The sequence below is a fragment of the Sparus aurata genome, chromosome 9, assembly GCF_900880675.1.
Source record: "Sparus aurata chromosome 9, fSpaAur1.1, whole genome shotgun sequence".
Taxonomy (NCBI): domain Eukaryota; kingdom Metazoa; phylum Chordata; class Actinopteri; order Spariformes; family Sparidae; genus Sparus; species Sparus aurata.
Window position 1 is genome coordinate 10644238 of NC_044195.1, and position 18667 is coordinate 10662904.

At 40.8% G+C, this 18667-nt stretch overlaps 1 protein-coding gene across 4 annotated transcripts; it reads left to right on the forward strand.

Annotated features, from left to right (window-relative positions):
- The first annotated feature begins 58 nt into the window (after positions 1–58).
- hspbap1 (hspb associated protein 1) lies at positions 59–18642 on the forward strand. 4 transcript variants are annotated; one of them, XR_003985273.1, is made up of 10 exons: positions 61–231; positions 386–488; positions 1735–1961; positions 3785–3969; positions 6225–6361; positions 9811–9982; positions 15402–15485; positions 15907–16017; positions 17383–18307; positions 18394–18642. XR_003985273.1 is itself a non-coding variant. In XM_030428485.1 (9 exons), exons 3-9 carry the CDS (start codon positions 1766–1768, stop codon positions 17935–17937), a joined length of 1440 nt encoding a protein of 479 aa, XP_030284345.1. In that variant the 5' UTR covers positions 61–231; positions 386–488; positions 1735–1765; the 3' UTR covers positions 17938–18642. The 4 variants fall into 4 exon arrangements, 3 of the variants coding, with proteins under 3 accessions (XP_030284347.1, XP_030284345.1, XP_030284346.1); XM_030428485.1 differs by having other exon boundaries at positions 17383–18642; XM_030428487.1 differs by lacking the exon at positions 386–488 and having other exon boundaries at positions 59–231; positions 17383–18642.
- The last annotated feature ends 25 nt before the right edge of the window (positions 18643–18667 follow it).

The following is an 18667-nucleotide window of genomic DNA, read 5'->3' on the forward strand; positions in this document are numbered from 1 at the left end:
CTGCGCATGCCCGAACGGAAATGTCTACTACAGAGGACACTGTGGTCGATCGGCCGCCATTCCGGCTCGCTAGGAGCATTAGCTTGAGTGGGGCTGTTGCATTGGGTGTAGAGCCGCAATGGAGTAGATTCACAGTGGGCTGGTCCAGATGTAAAATGAAACCGTTTGCTGTCACGTGAGGTTTGTTTACTTCCGCTCGAAACTCAGCAGCACGTGTAACGTTAGTGAAAGGTGAGTCCGCTGTTAGCCCCTCTATTTCTCCGGGAAGCTAATGTTAGCTAACGTAACGTTCATTTAGACATGATAGAATCAGTGCAGTCTACGTCTGTTCATTTGCTCAATATATCTGTCTGAAGTTCTGATCCTTTTTTTTGTTATATGGCAGGGTATATATTATAGTACAAACACGTTGGGAAATAAGGAAGCGTCTGTTTCCTGCCCCCAACAGTTTCTGAACGCAACACTGCTGTCATAACTACAAACTCCAGGTCAGTAGCAACAGAGTGCTGTAGAGATGAGCCCTAAAACCTGGAAAGCCTTAGCATTCTTGCGCATCAGGTTCCCTCGTCTCAAAGTCTGTGAGTCTTTCAAATGGCTTTTCAGTTTTATGTCATAAGTAAGGTATGATATTTACACGTTTTGTTCTACGACATACAATTCATCTTTAAACGTCCCACGGTTATAAATATCTTGTGTAGTAAGACGTTAAGTGCTGGTGACGTTTATGTCATGTGACCGTGATGTAGTCCGTTCATAGTAACATTAGCTTTTTACCGCTAGAGATGTATTTTACGCTTCAAAGTGGTGTTCGTCTGTGAAGATTATCTTGATTAACAAAACGTGCCCGTATCATGAACTTATGTTTGACACGGATATTATTTTCCGCTATAATGATGTCTTTTTGGACAGTAAAGTTTAATGTTGAACTGTAAAAGTCTGTGTTCCTGTCTCTGTTACATAACTGTCACAACTGTTCAATGTTTGAGGGATCTTTGCATAAATTATGTTTATACATATATATAAGAAAATAAGCCGATATGTCAATATCAGAATTTTTAATACCCAAATATCAGCTTAGGCCCCAAAAGTCTCGTATCAGTGCACCTCTAGTTAATGAGGCTATTTTCTGTGAGAGACACTGTATTTTTTCACAGGTTTGATGTTAGCCCCATTTCACATCTTTGAAGTGAACTGAAACAAGTGACATCAGTGACCAACCTCACTAATGCTTTTGCTAATGAATGGGAGCTGATCTCAGGGCTCCCCAGAAGAGCAGAGGCTGTTACAGCAGCAAATGGCCATGGTTTTGGATTTTGGTGTTACTACAAAAACTGATCTCCAATGACCCATAAATGTAAATAGCTGTCTGAAGTTCTGATACCCCTTTATGGTGCAGGTAGTACAAACCCATTTAAGAAATAAATGGTTCCCTTCAGTTTCCTCTTCTCCCCAAATGCACTCCAGCTTTCTGAGTGATTGCATTAATTAGTAATGGTGTAATGGTGTGGTTTTTTGTTTGTTTTTGGAATGACAAGGCATTGAGACAGAAACAAAGAGCTGTAGAGAGACACAAAAAATCTCCCATTTTGTACAGCATGCATACAAATCTAATCTTTATCATACAGAAGACACATCTTAGTCCAGGGACTGTGGTGTATCTCTGTGAATAATGGATAAAGGGTAATGATACATGTTGTTTATCAACTAATCTTATGCACATTATCTGTGTTGCAGCCCATCAGCCTTCCAGCGTGAACTATAGAGCATGGCTGCCCCTGACTCCTTTAAACCCTTCAGCCCAGAGGAGATCCAGAGGATTCTTCCTGATCTGCAGCAGCCTGCAGTCTTCATGAACATGACCTGTGGCTGGCCTGTCCTCCACTGGACTGCTGAGCACCTGTCTGACTGCCTCAGTGACAAACTCATCCGATTCAGACTTGGAAGAAAAGAGGAGACAAACAGTAAGAACAGAAGATTAATTCAGACAGATCTGTGTTGAAGCCATTCCTGTGTAATTAATCACCTGGATTGAATGTGCAGAATGAATTTGGACTCATGTGGCCTGAAAAGATCCACTTTAGGCTCGCTACCAATCACTCCTGTTTGGTCTGATCTCACCGTTAGCATATACTAGCCCAGCAATTATTCTTTTACATGACACTTAAAGGAGCAGTTAACCATTAAATTAAAAACTCAGTCATCATCTCCTCCCCCATGCTGATGGAAAGTCAGGGGAAGTTTTGTACTCCACAAAACATTTCTGGAGCTTCACAGTAAAACCATGTTGGAGCATTCACCTAAACAACTGAAATAGCTGTGGACTTGTTTTTAAAATTACTCCATATATCTAGCCCAGCATAATCAAAGTCTCCAGAAGCCCTGAGATCCCAAATTGATCTAAAGAGACGTTATTTACAGCCTCGATGTATGGTCCAGCTTGTGTACCCAGACTACTTTTTCAATTGCTTTGCAATTACAGTAAAGAGTTCTGATTTTAAAATGGTATTTAAATATTGTCTTTTCAAATGCATTTTGGTTCCTGTGGCCTCTGAAGAATGCTGCAACACTGGTTTGCTGTGAAGCTCCAGAAAGAATTGTCTTGTGGACTACAAAACTTCTCCCGACTTTCCATCAGCATGGGAGTGAGGAGATAGTGAGTGAATTTAATTTTTTGGTCAGCCAAAGGGGGCTCCTGTCTGTTGCCTGGCCTTGTGGAAGATTCAAGTAGAGTGCACGCTGGTCGGCAGGTAGACCATCCAATCATTTCATTTGGACTGTTTGAAATGATTGGGCTTTGTAAAGACTGGCGACAGCCACAGACACTGGATATTTTTCTTGTAGTTGTCAGAGCATTTGATTTATTGTTTGCTGTCGGGATGCTAAATGATTTTCTACAAAAATAACATAAAGCTTCTAAAATGAATTACTAAACCTCACTTTAATACATGAAATGTTTCCCCAGACAGACATGATTGAGGAGACCGTGGTTCTCTTAATCCGAATTAAATCCACTCCAAGATAAAATGCCAAATCTGTCTGGACAAAGCACACTGAAAAAACACACTATAGGCAATGCAGTTATCATTTCCACTCTAAATGTCCAGCTATAAATGATGAAAAGGTATCAGTACCAATAAATGAATAACTGTTTCTCTTTGCGTGTTCCGGATCACATCAATGCGCAGAGCCTCCTGTGACAGTTCTCTACTGGCCCCCAGTTTTCAGTTATCCCATGATAATGCCTGCAGTCTTTAGTTGTGGTTCATTCTCCTGGCCTGTAGTTATCAGGACCTAATGAAGTGATGGAAGCTGAAAAAAACGCAGGAAAAAAAAACAACCTAGTGGGTTTTTGTCTGTGAGAGGGAATTTTGCCCTCTATGTGGCTCTAAAACGGCTACAGTAATGACTCCTCCTGTGATGAATAACCGAGAGCAAGTCCTCCGATAAACACGAGCTAATTAGATTTCTAAATCATCTTTTTCAGCTGTTACAGCTGACAGGAGGACATTGCTCATGATGGATTATAAATGGCGTCAGTCAACCGTAGACACACTTTGTTTACTAAAACAAAAGCCAGTAAATGACTACAACTGTGATTTATTTTTCTCATAAAAGTGGGTAAAACAAAATTTCATGCCCCTGTGATGATGCATAGTGCTATGATTCTGCTGTATGGATCGTTTTTCTTTTAGCATAGATCAGTTGAATTGTTTTACTGAAACTTCATAACAATTTTCCAGTGATTACTCTCCTTCCTGTTCCCTTTCTTGCTATTCACCCATAGTGCCGCTGTTTGAAACTCAGTGTCCTTATGTGGAAGCCACACTGGCCCACTTTGTTAGCTGGACCCAGGACCAGGCTGGGACAGATGAAGGACCTTTTTCTGAATACCCGAGGTCAGAGTATTGGGCCTACGCTGACTACAAATACATCGCCATGTTGTTTCAACACCAGCCTTCCATGTTCGAGGTAATCTGTACACATTATAGGATATCAGAATGCTTCCTGGTCAAAAAACCCTGATGAAATCCAACACACATTCTTGCACTTAAAATAACACAAGTTTTATACATAGATTGATGATGCAAAAGTTACAGCAGCCTTTTATGAGTTTTTAATGAACATCAGACAGATTCAGGTCAAGCAAACCTTTTGTTTAACCTGGCAGGTATTACTGCGTTTATAGTTACCCTGTCGGCATGATGAAACTTATGAAACTGAAATTTAGGCTGTGTGATGAAGAAAGTTTGACAACTGAAGGCAATCCCAGGTTGTATAAATGAGTTATACTAAGCAGTATTTTTTTTTGATAAAGTAGAGGCTGTTGAAAGATGTAATACATGGCCAAAAGTATGAAGACTCCTGAACATGACACACAAATCTACACTGGTTCAGCCTAAAGAGCATTAGTTGGTGTTCTGGTTCAAACTAAAGGTGTTGGATGGGGTGGAGGTCGGAGCTTTGTGCAGACTAGATCAAGTTTCTCTACACTAAACAGAGAAAATAAATGTTTTGTGACACATGAGAGAGAGACTTCCCCAAACTGTTGTCACAAAGTGGAAACACACTACTCTCTCTCATTGTATCCTGGAACATTATGATTTCCCTTTCGTGAAGTGAATAAGCTGTAAATCACCATGAACAAACAGCACCAAAGCAAAAGACAATGTGGACAATAGTGCCGGCACTGTAGTTTGGTTAAATGCTCGACCCGTGGGCAACACTGAGATTTCTATGTGTTACTACATTTTTCTTTTCGATTCTGTCCTTTGGTCTTGTGCACCAGTTTAAAGTTACCCACTGTAATGATAAGCCTTGTATCCTGCTTGTTTATTGAAAGTAAAAATGTTCGGCGCGCAGGTGGTCGAGTGGTTGGCGCGCATGCCATAAAGACGCAGCCGACCCCGGTTCGATTCCGGCCGGGGGTCCTTTGCTGCATGTCGCCTCCCCCTCTCTCTCCCATGTTTCCTCTCTGTCTACTGCTAATAAAGGTGTCTATGCCACAAAAATTTTTAAAAAAATCAGTGCGGACAAACAATCACTCATAGGACCAGCGTCCCCATAACAACAGAACATGACGTCACAAAAACCTGCAACTTATCACCGCAACTCTTGATCAGGTGTTTGGTTTGTCCACTTTGGACTATTGTCGAGACATGGCTGTGCAACATGGTGGACTCCAGGGTAGAGAGGGCTGCTAACTCTTTAGATGTCAAAGACTTATTCTAAAGTAACAAAAACACAGCGATTCTTAGTTTCAGGTGATTATACACTAATGAAAACAGAATTAGGAATATTATCTCCCATTTCTCTCAGTGATCCTGCACACTGGTACTTTCAAAGCCTGTTTTTCAAAGTTTTGTCAATGAATATGTTGACAGTTAGAAACTGGCTTGTTAAAATTCATTAAAAAAAGATTTTTCATACGTTTGCCACCTAATATTGTTGCAGGAGCGTCGGCTTATCAACAAATTAAACATTAAAGGAAAAGAGAAAAACATATTGAAAAAGCCAAAATATTCCCTTCTAGTCTCATTCTTTTCAGAATGCCAGTTTATATTTCTTATATTTTCTTTTCCTTGTTTGGACATTTTCAATTAAAATTGTGATGCTTTTGCAGGTAATGAATTTATGCAAGCGACTATTCTTGTCCTGCGGTAGGTAAAGACATAAAAGTGTCATCTTTTCTCCAGCCACTGCCTCCCATTCATTTCATTTTTATCTCATGATATATTTTTATTGGGCATCCACCTGCAATTATTACTCGCTGACTTTCATGCCTTTGAGACAGGCTGAGATGGGCTTTTCACAGGATAAATGGTGCTAAGGAAAGGGCTGCCTGAAGGCTAGATTGGCCAGTCTGTCATTTACAGCTGCCTGCATATATGGTAATGACTCCATTATTCAGGTTGCTGGTGATTGCTACACCTTTGTGCTCTGACATGGACATGATTGACAGACCAGTTTTCCTTGAAAGATGACAAATACTGTAGCCTTGTTACTCTACACTGACACCTCCATTGGTCACTCATAATAGGTCCTGTCAAAGCAGCTGATGAGGTGGCCGTCTGTCATCCGTGAGTTGTGACAGTTATGACAATGTGAGTCTCCGTGTCATTTCATTATCACGGACAAAACGAACGGCGACATGTAATTCAAAAGTCTGACTTTATTAATTTTTTCCCATCATTTTGTGTGTGTGGGTGTGTGTGTGTGTGCTGCAGGGTGTAAAGTGGTCCGACTTTGGTTTTGAGGGACGTAATGGGAGGGAGAGCACCTTATGGATCGGCGCCGAGGGGGCCAACACGCCATGCCACCTGGACTCCTACGGCTGTAACCTGGTGCTGCAGGTACAAGGACGGTAAGAGGGATCAGAGCATGTTTTTGCTGCTTAATATGCCCAAAGTTACCAGATTATAAATCAGTAGTCTGATACATCGCATAAAGGAGAAAGTGTTCTTGGTGAAATGTTCTTTATTATGTTAAAGGAAACTCTGCTGGTTTTTCCAGCAGAGTTTCCTTTAACATAATAAAGAACATTTATTTATGATGATGTGGACAAAGAAAGTGAAAAGAATATATCACTACCTGTCGCTGTGTGGTTTCCTGTAAGCTGAAACATTCTTTAAAAAATATACTGAGGCATCTGATTTGCATAGAACATTTGGTTTATTGTATTAGAATAAAAAACATTTTTTCAAAGTGGAAACAGACTATTTTCACAGAACTTTTACATTAACCCCAATCTAAGTGTTTTTTTCTATTGGCCTGGCTAGTGTATAAAACAGTAAACCAGCTGGATGGATAAATAAGTTGGCAGGTTTTATTTTTTACTGATCTAGTAGAAAGAATGCCAGTTTTGAAGCATCTCAGGTCTGGGGGCTGCTCAGAGGAAACTCATATCAACGGGGGAACAGACTAAGTGCAACACTGGAGCGCTCTCCATCTGTTTACACTTGTTTTAAATCGGTGTCTATCACTCTCCCTCTTCACCGTCTTTGCCTCTTCCATCAGCAGTTTCTTTTTTTTTTTTGCAGTGTAGATTTTCCACAGTTATTCCAGTTCCATCTTCAAGCTACTTTTGCTATTCTTTGGTTTATTTAGGGATGTTAATCATTAATCATTAACAGATTAATCATTAACTGATTAATGATTCATCATTAACTGACTCATGATTAATCATTTATCATTAACTGATCAACTGATTAATCACCGTTAAGAAATAAAAAAAATAAAAATGTCAACAATCAGAAATGGGCACAGATCCATCAAAAAGTATCTTTTTAATTTAGATAAAAGTAATTTTGATATAAAAAGTACAAAAAGACATTCTACACATCCAATCTTATTACATTTGAGCCCTTTAGTAGCCTTAATTTGTGTTGAATTTTGTTGAGCTAGTTAGAATAGCGACTAATGGGAGTGCCGCAATTAAAATAAAATGATTTTGTGTAACTTAGTTTGGTATCATTCAAGTAACTTGGTGTCCTTTTAACTTTGAATGTAGCCTACACTGATTCTGCATCAAACAAATAGTAGATCATGTCAGTGCTTGCCAAAACAGTTTTCTGATGTAAAAAAGCCCCAAATATCCATTAAAGAAATTCTGTTAAATTTTCATCGCTACTTTAGCAACAAATACTTTTCTGATTTCGGTTATTTGATTAACCTGCAAATCTTTGACCTCACTGCACCTCTCACCCTCTGCTCAGTCGCCGCTTTAACTGATAAGTGTTGTCACATTTTTCTGTCAGCCAAAAATAAGATAAGAACTAGGGCTGGCACGATATCAGATTTTCATTGCATGGTTATCACGGCCAAACAAATTCACAATAACAATATGGGGATATCGACAGAAATCTGAAAAGTACGCTAGCCATCAACTCTGTCTTTAACTTTGTTTACTGTGTGTTCCGTCTGTCTTTGGTGAATAAATTACCTTCAACGTACGGGTGTAGGGAGGTGGAGAGAGTCTGTGATCATAACTGTAAAAAATAAGTGTACACAAAGAAAAACTACTCAGTTACTAGTGAAAAACGTCTTCGCTGGATTATTCACGCGATTAAGCTATATGTGTGCTATTAACACAATATCAGTGTTTCCTTTCAAATATCATGGTTATCATGAATACACAACAGCTCTACTTCAAACACTCGCTTGAACCCAGTCAGTTATGGACAGTTCTGAGATGTCACTTTGAATATGCACCCATTCTTATATTGTTTACATACAGAACTTGGAATTAGGCATCGCACATTTCCCTGCCTCATAGATTTGTAAGTGCTGCTTCAAGTCGCGACAAAAGATTAGATTAAATGGAGCACAAATCAAAATAATGCACAACTAGGAGTTTAAGTGGCCATGGAAATCGTAATGTGGTAAAATGTTCAATGTAGCAAGACATAGTTCTGTCCTCTTCACCACAGAGCCCAAATACTGAGTCCGAAATATCGGAGAATGCGAGAGAGCTGCTTTTAGAGCTGTTCTCTGATTTATTTTCCCTGATCCAATTCCTCACACTAATCTGTTTTACTGTGTGCGTCAGTACTTTACTTTGTACTTTTTCTTACATCCCACATCTTTGTTTTTATGAAACATTGATTTTTAATCTGGGCAACAGATTAAAGAGTATAAAGAGAGACACAGTACCCGCCTAGCTGTCACATTAACTTAGTGCATGTGATAAATAGGAGTTGTGACTGAGCATAAAGATGGTTCAGGACTCCAGACAACTGCAGCCATGTGTCAGCACACCGCTGGAGGTGGTGGAAGTTGTCTGCCTGATAACCAGCCAGCTCACCCAAACACAAAGGTTCAGGCTACTGTAAGTGCTTACACAGAGTGTGCTCTGTCCTCTGCCCCCTCAAAGAGAGTTCATTTGTCTCAGAGCTCGCCAGAGCGGGACGGAAATGGAGACAGAGGGTGAGGCGCTATGTAGGGCGACACGAGTCAAGAAACGAAAGGGAAAAGGTCTTTTTATCTTATCTCAATCCTCTGTTCTCTGTCTTATCTCGCCAATGTAATTGGGTCTCACACTCTCTTTATTTGGTATTGATCTCCAGTGGAATGAGATTCAGCTCAAGCAGATCTTTGACACTGCTGATCTGTGAAAATACAACAGTGCTTGATATGATGACATTTGTGACAACCGGCGGGGTCAGATGAACAGAACACAAAATGGCTGAGGCTCAATCCCAATGACGCCACCACAACCCCAGAGAATGTCAGATCTTTAGTGGTGATTTAGAACATTTCTGTTTGTGTATAAAATTATTGCAAAACGAATTATTACATTTAATCAGATATTCAAGAGCGCTATCATCTGGATTATCATCACTTTATCTACACTTTTTAGGGCTTCCTCTGGTTACCCCACGTTAAATGTCACAACGCAAAGAAGTATGGGTTATCCCACCGAGCAGAGTCTGCAGAAATACAGAGTTATGGAAAGTTACTTTACAGTTTGACAGTGGGAAAGTCTGAAGTCCTTTAAGACTTACTGGGAAAGTTCCTCAAAGTCTGTGAGTGTGGACATTGAGATGAGGTCTAAGCCTTTTATACAATACCTGAATTACTAACTCAACACTAACCCTAACTCTCTCATTCACCCGACTTTGCCTCTGATTGGGTCAACCTGTTATTCTACCTCCAACCAATCTCACCCCTCGTGCCTAAACCTAACCAATTTAGAATCCTGAATTTACTGTGTAACTAAATAGCTCAACACGTTGTCACCTCTGAGCCTGGGCTACCAGATAAATGGATGTCTAACAACATCCTTTCCTGCTCTTTTGTGTTTTCTGTGTGTAGGAAGCGTTGGCATCTCTTTCCCCCAGAGGACACCGTTAACCTCTACCCGACCAGGATCCCCTACGAAGAGTCCAGTGTCTTCAGTCAGGTGGATGTTCTCCATCCAGACTTGATGAGGTTCCCTGCATTCCAGGCAGCCAGGGCCCACGTCGTCACTCTGCAGCCAGGGCAGGTCAGAGGTCATGACTTTAAAGAATGGCTAATGTTAAACATTATAGGCCCGATCTGATCAGTCATGCCTCCTATTGGAGACTCATTTTGAGAGCCAGGGGGTGAAATGAAATGAAGTGGAAACACTGCAGGTGAGTAGGGTAAAAATATGAACTACTAGACATCAGTTCATATCTAGTTGATTACTTACATTAAGACAATAGTTTTTTTGTAATATAAGTTTTCTCTAATTTATGTTTAAATATTCACTACAGACATCTTAACAAAAATAAATTGGATATTTTCTTTCCACTAGTCCTAAAAAAAGACACTTTACTGGAGCAGATTCACCCCAAACCTTAAAATGTACCAGTGCATGAGAGCACAGGTGTAGTGTTTCCCCTCAACACTGGGAGCTGTCAGATGTGTCAGCTGCTGCCTGAAAATGAACACATGCAGATTTTCTTTCAAAAACATGACCAGAAGCCTAAAATCAGCTTCTCTCATGCTAGGGCAAATAAGGTTTTTGACACTGGTATTCTAACCTGATTTATCTAAATATTTGCTCTCTGTTTTATTGAGGAAGCTGTTAATACATTGAAGATTAAATGGTGTCCTAAGCAATAGTTTGGAATAATAAGAAATAATTGCTAATTGGTAAATGTATATGTCACATTACAAGCATAAAAATGCCAAATGTTCCGTTATTCCGGTTCCTACATTGTGAGGAGTTTCTTCGTCCTATACAAAGGGGAACTGAAAGTATGTTGGTCTGACAAAACAAGACATTTGATGACATCACTTTGTTCACAATTTTCTGACATTTAAAATAATGAGCACCTTAATGGATGATGACTACAACAGTAGATGGAGACGATAGAGATCCTCACAAAACAGCTTTATGCCCCCGTGAGGAAAGAATAGAAAAGTAATCCCCCACAGTCAACATTTATTCTCATTGAATCTCTGCCTATGAGTTGTGAGCCCTGCACCATGTGTCAGACCACACAGTAAGCTGACTGTACAGTACAGTTACACACCTAGGCAAAGCACGGTTGTATTTTTTATCAAACACTGAATTGTCAAACACATCAGTCATGTTTTTAGACCTTGGAAAACCAGCGTGAGTGATCTACTAAAGTTTGACATAATGCAACAGTCGCTCTACATTTATGTGATGAACTGCTGGTGACTCTGAAGCAATAACCGTAAAATAAATCTTTATTGGTCTTTAAGCTCCAAACATGTACAAGTAGACTCAACAGTGAGATTTATTTGTCGTGGTGTCCTCCATAAAAGTGTGAAGCAAGGCAGCGGTCGTGACTCGTGTACTAATTAACGTCTGGCCTTCTCAGTTATAGTGCATCACCTTCAACAGACTGGGGCTTTTTATATTAAAGGAAGCGGAAGGTTAAGTGACATTAAAGTCAGCTGCGTCATCATTCCTGATGTGCTGTCAGGAGTAGAGGTAACAGGGTCGTGTCTCGGCTAGTAGAAGACCCGGCATGTTCCTGAAACCTGCTCTGCTACAGAGGCAGGTCAGTTCAGACCGAGAAAAGTTGGGATTGAGGTGAGAAGATCACCAAGATGCATCTTTAAATGATGGCATTGTTCTCAAATTTTCTGAATTACTGCAAAAGTGGTAAAAAAAAAAGTACACCATCAGGCTGCACAATACACTGTTTTCAGCATTAATAATGCGATGTGCACATGCCCAATAGTGACATCGCAGGAGGAGCAATGTCAAGATAGGCAAATAAAGCTCAGCTCATCAACATTTATATGTGTTTTTGGAATTTTCGTGCCACTCAAGCTGAATGTTAAGAATGCAACACTTGATAAGTGTATATTGACAATATTTGTCACTCAGTTGTTTTTCTGCCAACATGGTGACTTCTGCCTACTGTGACAACACATGCATAGCGTCTCCTGAGCTATTCAAGTAATCTGGTGAAAATGAAAGTAACTTTTCATATCGCAATATATACTGCAGAAAACCAAAATTTAGCATTGGACTTTTTTCCCCTATATTGTGCAGTGTTGTTACACCCATAACACACCACACCTCCCCACCCCACCTAAAGTTCAACTGCCCTTCCTGCCTGAAATCCTCACCAACAAGAAAAGAAAGAAAGAAAGAAAGAAAGAAAAGGAATAATGATGGAAAAATAATAACTGATCTCTGTGATCATATTTCCTGTTTACATGTCTGTAATTGTAACTTAGGACCACATCAGTCCTCTGTAAATATCAGGGTATGTGCATGACTGACAAACATTCTCTAGGTTTTCTCAAATTTGGCCAAGGAACCTTTCAATGAGAACTTGGCTTTTGTCCAGTTTTAGAGCTTGTTGAACCCTCGAATCTCAGTGGGAATTCCCCTCTTGGGTATGAGCCCCAAAACAGCTATAAGAGGATCTGTGTCAAAATGTCTGATGGTTCCTCGAATGTTTTAAAAATGTCTGTCCAGTAGTCACTGAGAGTGGGACAAGACCTGAGCATATAAATCATATCTGCAGTGGTCTACATCTGGCACAGGAAGGACTGAAGAAAGTTCTAAGTGCTGTATCGTAGGCAACTGGATGCGTTTCCCCTCTCATCCAGGAGGCTTCTTCTGTTCTGACTAACTGGATGGGAGTTGCAGGCTTTTAAACTCTGTGTGGGAGTGTCCTTATAGATTCGTTAAGGACATGTGTGAGCTCTGAGTTTCAGAATTATCGTGGGTAGTTAACCCAACTGGACTTCCATGTGGGTTGCTGAGGCTAGGTGAGCCCGGGTGAGAATGCTGGTTAACAGTGGTTGCTAACAACCATTCAGGGAGGGAGGGGAAGATTGTCAAGTCTTACATTAGAGTAGGGTTAGTGATGCAAAATGGATAAAGTCCAAAGCTGCCTCCCATCAGTCCACTTAAAGTTCCCTTCTCAAAGTTCTTAAGGTAGGTTTATGGTGAAGTGTTAATCTTAACCATTCTATCATAGATCTCAGACACGATCCACTTCTTAATTGGATTAATTTGAGAGAGTCATGAAGATCAAACAAAGAGGGAAAATGTTGATAGTTATTTTCTTCCAAATTTGAAAATAACAGAACAGGTGTGTTATCTGAAGGCCAATCTGTTTTCATTGTGTGGGCAAAAATCTCCAGTGGTTTGGATGCCCTTGTTATGCCACAGCTGAAAAATGTGGTGAATGCAAGACTGGACAAACAAGTGATGAGGAGGCTGCAGAGAGGGTCTGTGTATGCCAAGCTGTTTCCTGAACTCCCTCCAAATCTTTTCAATGGCTGTGTATGTCCAGCTTCGTCTCGTTTGAGATTCCAGCTGCATTGTTTTGCTCTTCATGAGTCAAAATGGTGACAAAGCAATTAGCCATCTGTCTCTCTTCACTATCTGCTTGTGTCTGAGCTCCTGTAGCGTCCTGAATAGCGTCCTATCAGCAGCACCAAACCCAGCTGTCAGATAACTGAAGGCTGCTGACGCACTGTGCAGGTCAGGGTTACGACTGATGCTTCAACAGATCACTTCTGCTTATCGAACAGTGATGATGACAGTCCAGTCATACAGTCCACAGATTATAAACCAAACAGACTGAAATGCCCCAACTCATTTGTTTCCCCCAAAGGACCAGCTGTTGTGTCATTGCTACAGCTCTGTCAGGCCGGATTTGGTGTTATTAAGAAGAATTATTGATGTTCAGACAACATGCAATGACGTGTGGAGCACAATTTATGTATATAGTAAAAGGAGTTAACTTAGGTGTAATTACTTTATTCTGGTCCTTCAGTCACACAGTAAGAGGTAGTTATATACAGGAGGCAGGTAGTGACCGCCCACAGTCTCCAAGTCAGTGATCTTTGAACTCTGACTGCTCAGCTAATTTTCGCCCTATTATTGGAAATACTTTTAATTAGGTACAGGTGTTCATTTGGATTCAAGGATGTACTGAGCAGATGTTGGTGGCCAAAGGTCAAGGTGATTGTGACCGAGTTGCGCCCTATTCTCGTGAACATGATGTCTCAGAAAGGCCTTTAGAATTTTCTTCAAATTTGGTACAAATGTTCCCTATGGAGAGCCTTATCCCTTCCAGTGGACCTCATGGGACTTTGTTTTGGAAATACTTTGAATGGTAGTGAACTGAGACGAAGAATTTATTGATCCTGTCTGATTTGTGTCCTGAGTCACACATATGATAAGATAATTTTCCAGGTCAATAAAGCCTCATTAAGTTGTAATTAAAGTAAGATCTCATGTAGTTTTATGTTAAAGCCCTTAGTGAACTACACAGTCTCACTCAACACACGTCACCAACACCAACATGCCTGCCAACTTGGCTCAGAAATGGTAGTAATAAATTATTAAATCTGCTCATATTGTCAACTGCAGTCAACTGCAGGAGAGTTGCTCATAAACAGGAGCGGCTCTACAATGTCTTTTGGTGAGCATTCAATGAGACAGTGTCACTAATGAAACTGTTTGCTGTGTGGTCTTTATAATTACATATTTTCACGATCTGATATTTAATTAGTTTGATGACTAACGGAGACTCATTTGACTTGAGGATAATAATTTGGATTGACAGACTTCATACATGTGATTCATGACACAATTCAAACAGAATCAATACGTTATTTTTCTCTCTTTATTAACTATCATACAAAGATTTTTTGTGACTTCGAGATGATCTGAGGATGAACTGATTAGAATTTGGTTGCCAAAGGTCAGAGGTCAAGCTCACTGTGACATCACAATACACAACCGGACGTAACTCAAGAATTCATAATTACGATCAAATTTACGATGCAGATGTATTATATGATAGAATGTGGAAGTTATGACATTTGATTTGAGGTCAAATTCACTGGGACGTCATAATATTCTGCAACAACAATGTTCTGGCCATTATTCAACGCCACAGTTCAGAAACAGCAACTTGACTGGTGCACAGAGACGGACAATTTCGATGTTGTAATTGTAGTTTTGACATTATATAGACTCAAGAAAATAATAATTGGATTAATAAATAATGGAAAATAATAGTTAAATGTAGAACCCTACTGATGTATCAGTCGTGGCTCATCACATATATCAGGATCAGTGTATATGTTGGCCAATATGTGCAGATATAAAAACTTTTTTTTACAGAGCATGATGCAAAAGAGAAAACTTGTGAAAATGTGCGATTATTAACTTCTGATACCTGATTTTTGGGGCTGAGGAGGCTGTGATCAATAAGACTGGCCCATTTGAATATTGGGTCACTTCAGGAACGTATGACCTGCTGACAAAAGAGAAAAGGTGTCTGCTGCCATCTAGTGGATGATCAGGACAGTTTTGTACTCCCTCAACATTTATCACAAAGGCTTCCAGACAAAAAGACGATGGTGATGCCACTGAACTGTTGATCCATTAAAGGTTCTGATGGCTTTGTATCTCCTCTGCTCAGGTGCTGTATGTCCCCAGACACTGGTGGCACTATGTGGAGTCAGTGGATGCCGTTACTGTCAGCGTCAACTCCTGGATTGAGTTGGTAAGCACGGATTGTGTGTCGCCCTTGTCCTGAACTATTCAGCTCAGAACAAGAAATATTCAAAAGATGCTCCATGATTTTGAGATGCGTTTGCCCTGAAAAGCTCCTGCTAAAGTTGATCCTAACAGTGTGTGGTTGTCCTCTTTGAAGGCCCCTCTCAGCTTTGAGTAATGAACAGGCAGTGAAAGATTCCCTGTCATTATGATGAGTGTGTGCTGCATGAAAATCTCCTCACCTCCAGACAAATATTTATGTAAGAAGTGAGTCCCTCTCCAGCTTCCCTACAAGGTCGCCGACACTACTAACTGTGCATGCAGGCAGCATACCTCCACACTGCGCCGTTATAATTCAGTGTAATTGTCTTGATTTGCAGCACTCATTCTTATTTTTCTTGACTCTTTGCCTCTTTGTTCGTGCACAGGAAGTGGATGACGTGGCGAGAGTAAGTGAAGCCGTGACCAAGGCTGTTGTCTGCGCCCTCAAAAGAACACCAAGTGATGACAACACCGACGACTGGCTCAATCCCACTGAGGTAGTAAATCAATACATTCATATTAATTATTCCCTCAAACCGGTGACTCCCTGATTATTAACAGTTTGTATTTGTGAAGCCACAGTAAAACACGTTTCAGGCGCTGTAAAGGATTTACACGTTCTTGTTCACTTTTCATTCTAGAAAGAATTCTATCCAGAGGACTGTGATGTGTCAGATGACAAAGTCAGAAAACAACTTAAATAATCTTGGCTTTCAAACTTCTTGTCCAAATGAATACATTAATTTAAAACAATTTTGGTTCAAAACATTAATAAATGAACTAACAACAGTGTTGACGATCTGTCAAAGATGTTCTATGTTCTACTGAAGTTAGCATGCTAACCAGCTAGCCCTGGTCCGTTCTGTCTCCTAATACTACTCTGTACCCCCTTTTTTAGACGGTCTATATATGAATCTTTTGAAGAGTTCTTTTGAAGTATTTAGAAAAATGATCCAAGTCATACACTGTGGTCTTTCTCAGACAGCTGTATGAGCTGTAATGATGGTTCTGCAGGACCAGTTTAGTATAATTTATCTCAGCTTGTCAGTAAGTGAAAAGACATTATTACAAGCTAGAAGAACAGAAGGCCGCCCCCGAATCTTTTAGTAACCAGCTGCTGCGAGACGGAATTTTTTTGCTGATTTGCCCCCCATCAGACAAGCTTTAAAGCCCCCTGTGCGTAGAATTTCAATGTGATTAAAGCTTCTTTGTTCAAATTAATATTTTGTGTGTTTTTGTTTCACCCCATTCATCTCGTTGGTCAAGGGTACGATCAGAGGGGGAGTAAGGGGATGTATCAGCGCGTTTGTTTTTTCTTCTATTTTAGGAAAGGTCCAGCTGTCTCCTCCTTCAAAATCTAAGGCTTTGAATATCTGTCTTTGAAAGAAAGATGAAATAAACACTGGCCCGTGGACCTTGCACAGTAAATTTCACCTTCATTATGGTGTTCAGTCAGCAGCCTCTTCAACTACAGAAATGGGTTGCATTTTATTTAACCAATACTACTACTCCAGTACGTTTTGTTGCTCACCAAGTCTTTTTCATGCACTTTTAAATAAAGTGCAACCTGGAAATATATTTAATGTATTGTATTAGGACATAAAAACAATTTATCACACGTGCACAACATCTCGGATCAACTGTTGCACTCGATGGGTCGGCCGTGTTCTGAGCCGGCAGAGCACAAAAACCTCAGCGGGACGAGGAGAGGTGGACTCTGTGTTTATAACATCGATGCTTGGTGCTCGCACGCAGTCAACGATGACGGACAGAGTTTCCCAGATGTTGAACTCCTGATGTAAAGATACCGATCTTCAAATAAATGATCTTGTACTGTAAGTGTTTTCTTTGTGTTTCTGCAGGAAGGAGTGGCATCCCACGGTGAGAACATGCAGTACGTGAACCTGGCTGTGAGAGCTTGTGTTCAGAGACGGAGGGGCCTCTGCCACAGAGATCTGAACCAGGACATGAGGGACACCCGTCCAGTCAAGCGGGACTCCAGAGGACAAATCAGGAAGAGCAATGATTCAGTCAGGGATTCTGTGCCCTTCAGCATCCCCTTTGGACCACATCTCACCCCTGTACTCTGTCAGCAGGAGTCCTCACCGGAAACGAGCACAAAAGATCTGGAGTTCAGCTCAGACGCAGCGCAGAGAACCAAGCTTACATCTGCTGTCCGACTCCACCGGGGAGAATATGAGTGTAGCCCTGATTTAACTCAATGTAGACCATGTGACCGTGCTGATGAGAGGTCGGGGAACTCTTCAGAGGATTATGAGGATCCAGCACACACACCAATAACCACTAATGACCTGTTAGACTGCCTGGTGCATCCTGATGTCATTGCCTGTGTCACTAAGCTTTTACTGGAAAGGCACACAGGAAATCACAGGACCAGCGCACCATCCCAGCTCTAATTTTCACCAGCTATAAACATCCTTTCCGACCTTCCTACTCCGGATGTCTCACCGGGGTTTGCAGTGACAGAGAGCTGTGAATAAACCAAATTATTATTATGGCCGCAGAAATCCATCCTCCAGGCTGCGGGTAATGCTGTGTTGTCAGTGAGAAGTGAGCGATCGAGAGGAAGAGTCTCCACCTGCTTTGCTTTCTACTCTCATCTGTCAAGGTCCTCTCGGATGTGAGAAAGTCACGAGCCAAACTAACCGTAATGTGATAAGTGACGCCATCAGGTGGCTCCACCATGTCCTGGTTTTGTTGTCCTGCACACACTGATCCTGTTTGGTTCCTCCAGAAGGAAGAAAAATGACCACTTAAATCAATTTGGTATGGTAATATGTCACATAATTCAAGGTAATATTCCACAGATGTGAACATTTGTTTTCTCATAATGTTTCCTGTCATTATCTAAGGAACGAACACTGAAGCCTGATCGTAATGGTTTGGTGATTGATGAAAGCTTCGTGAGGAGAAATGAATGAAATGTTTGAGAACAGAGTCACAGCCATGGGTCACACGGAGAGAGGAGGGAAGGTCGCACTCGTGCAAGAATAACAGATGTCGTCTCTCTGCTAACAGTTTGTTCAGTAAATTTGTTGTTTTTTACTTTTTCAACTGTGGCACAGAAACGATTGTAGTCATTAAAAGGAGGAAACTGATAACAGTCCATGTTTTAATCTTCTTTCA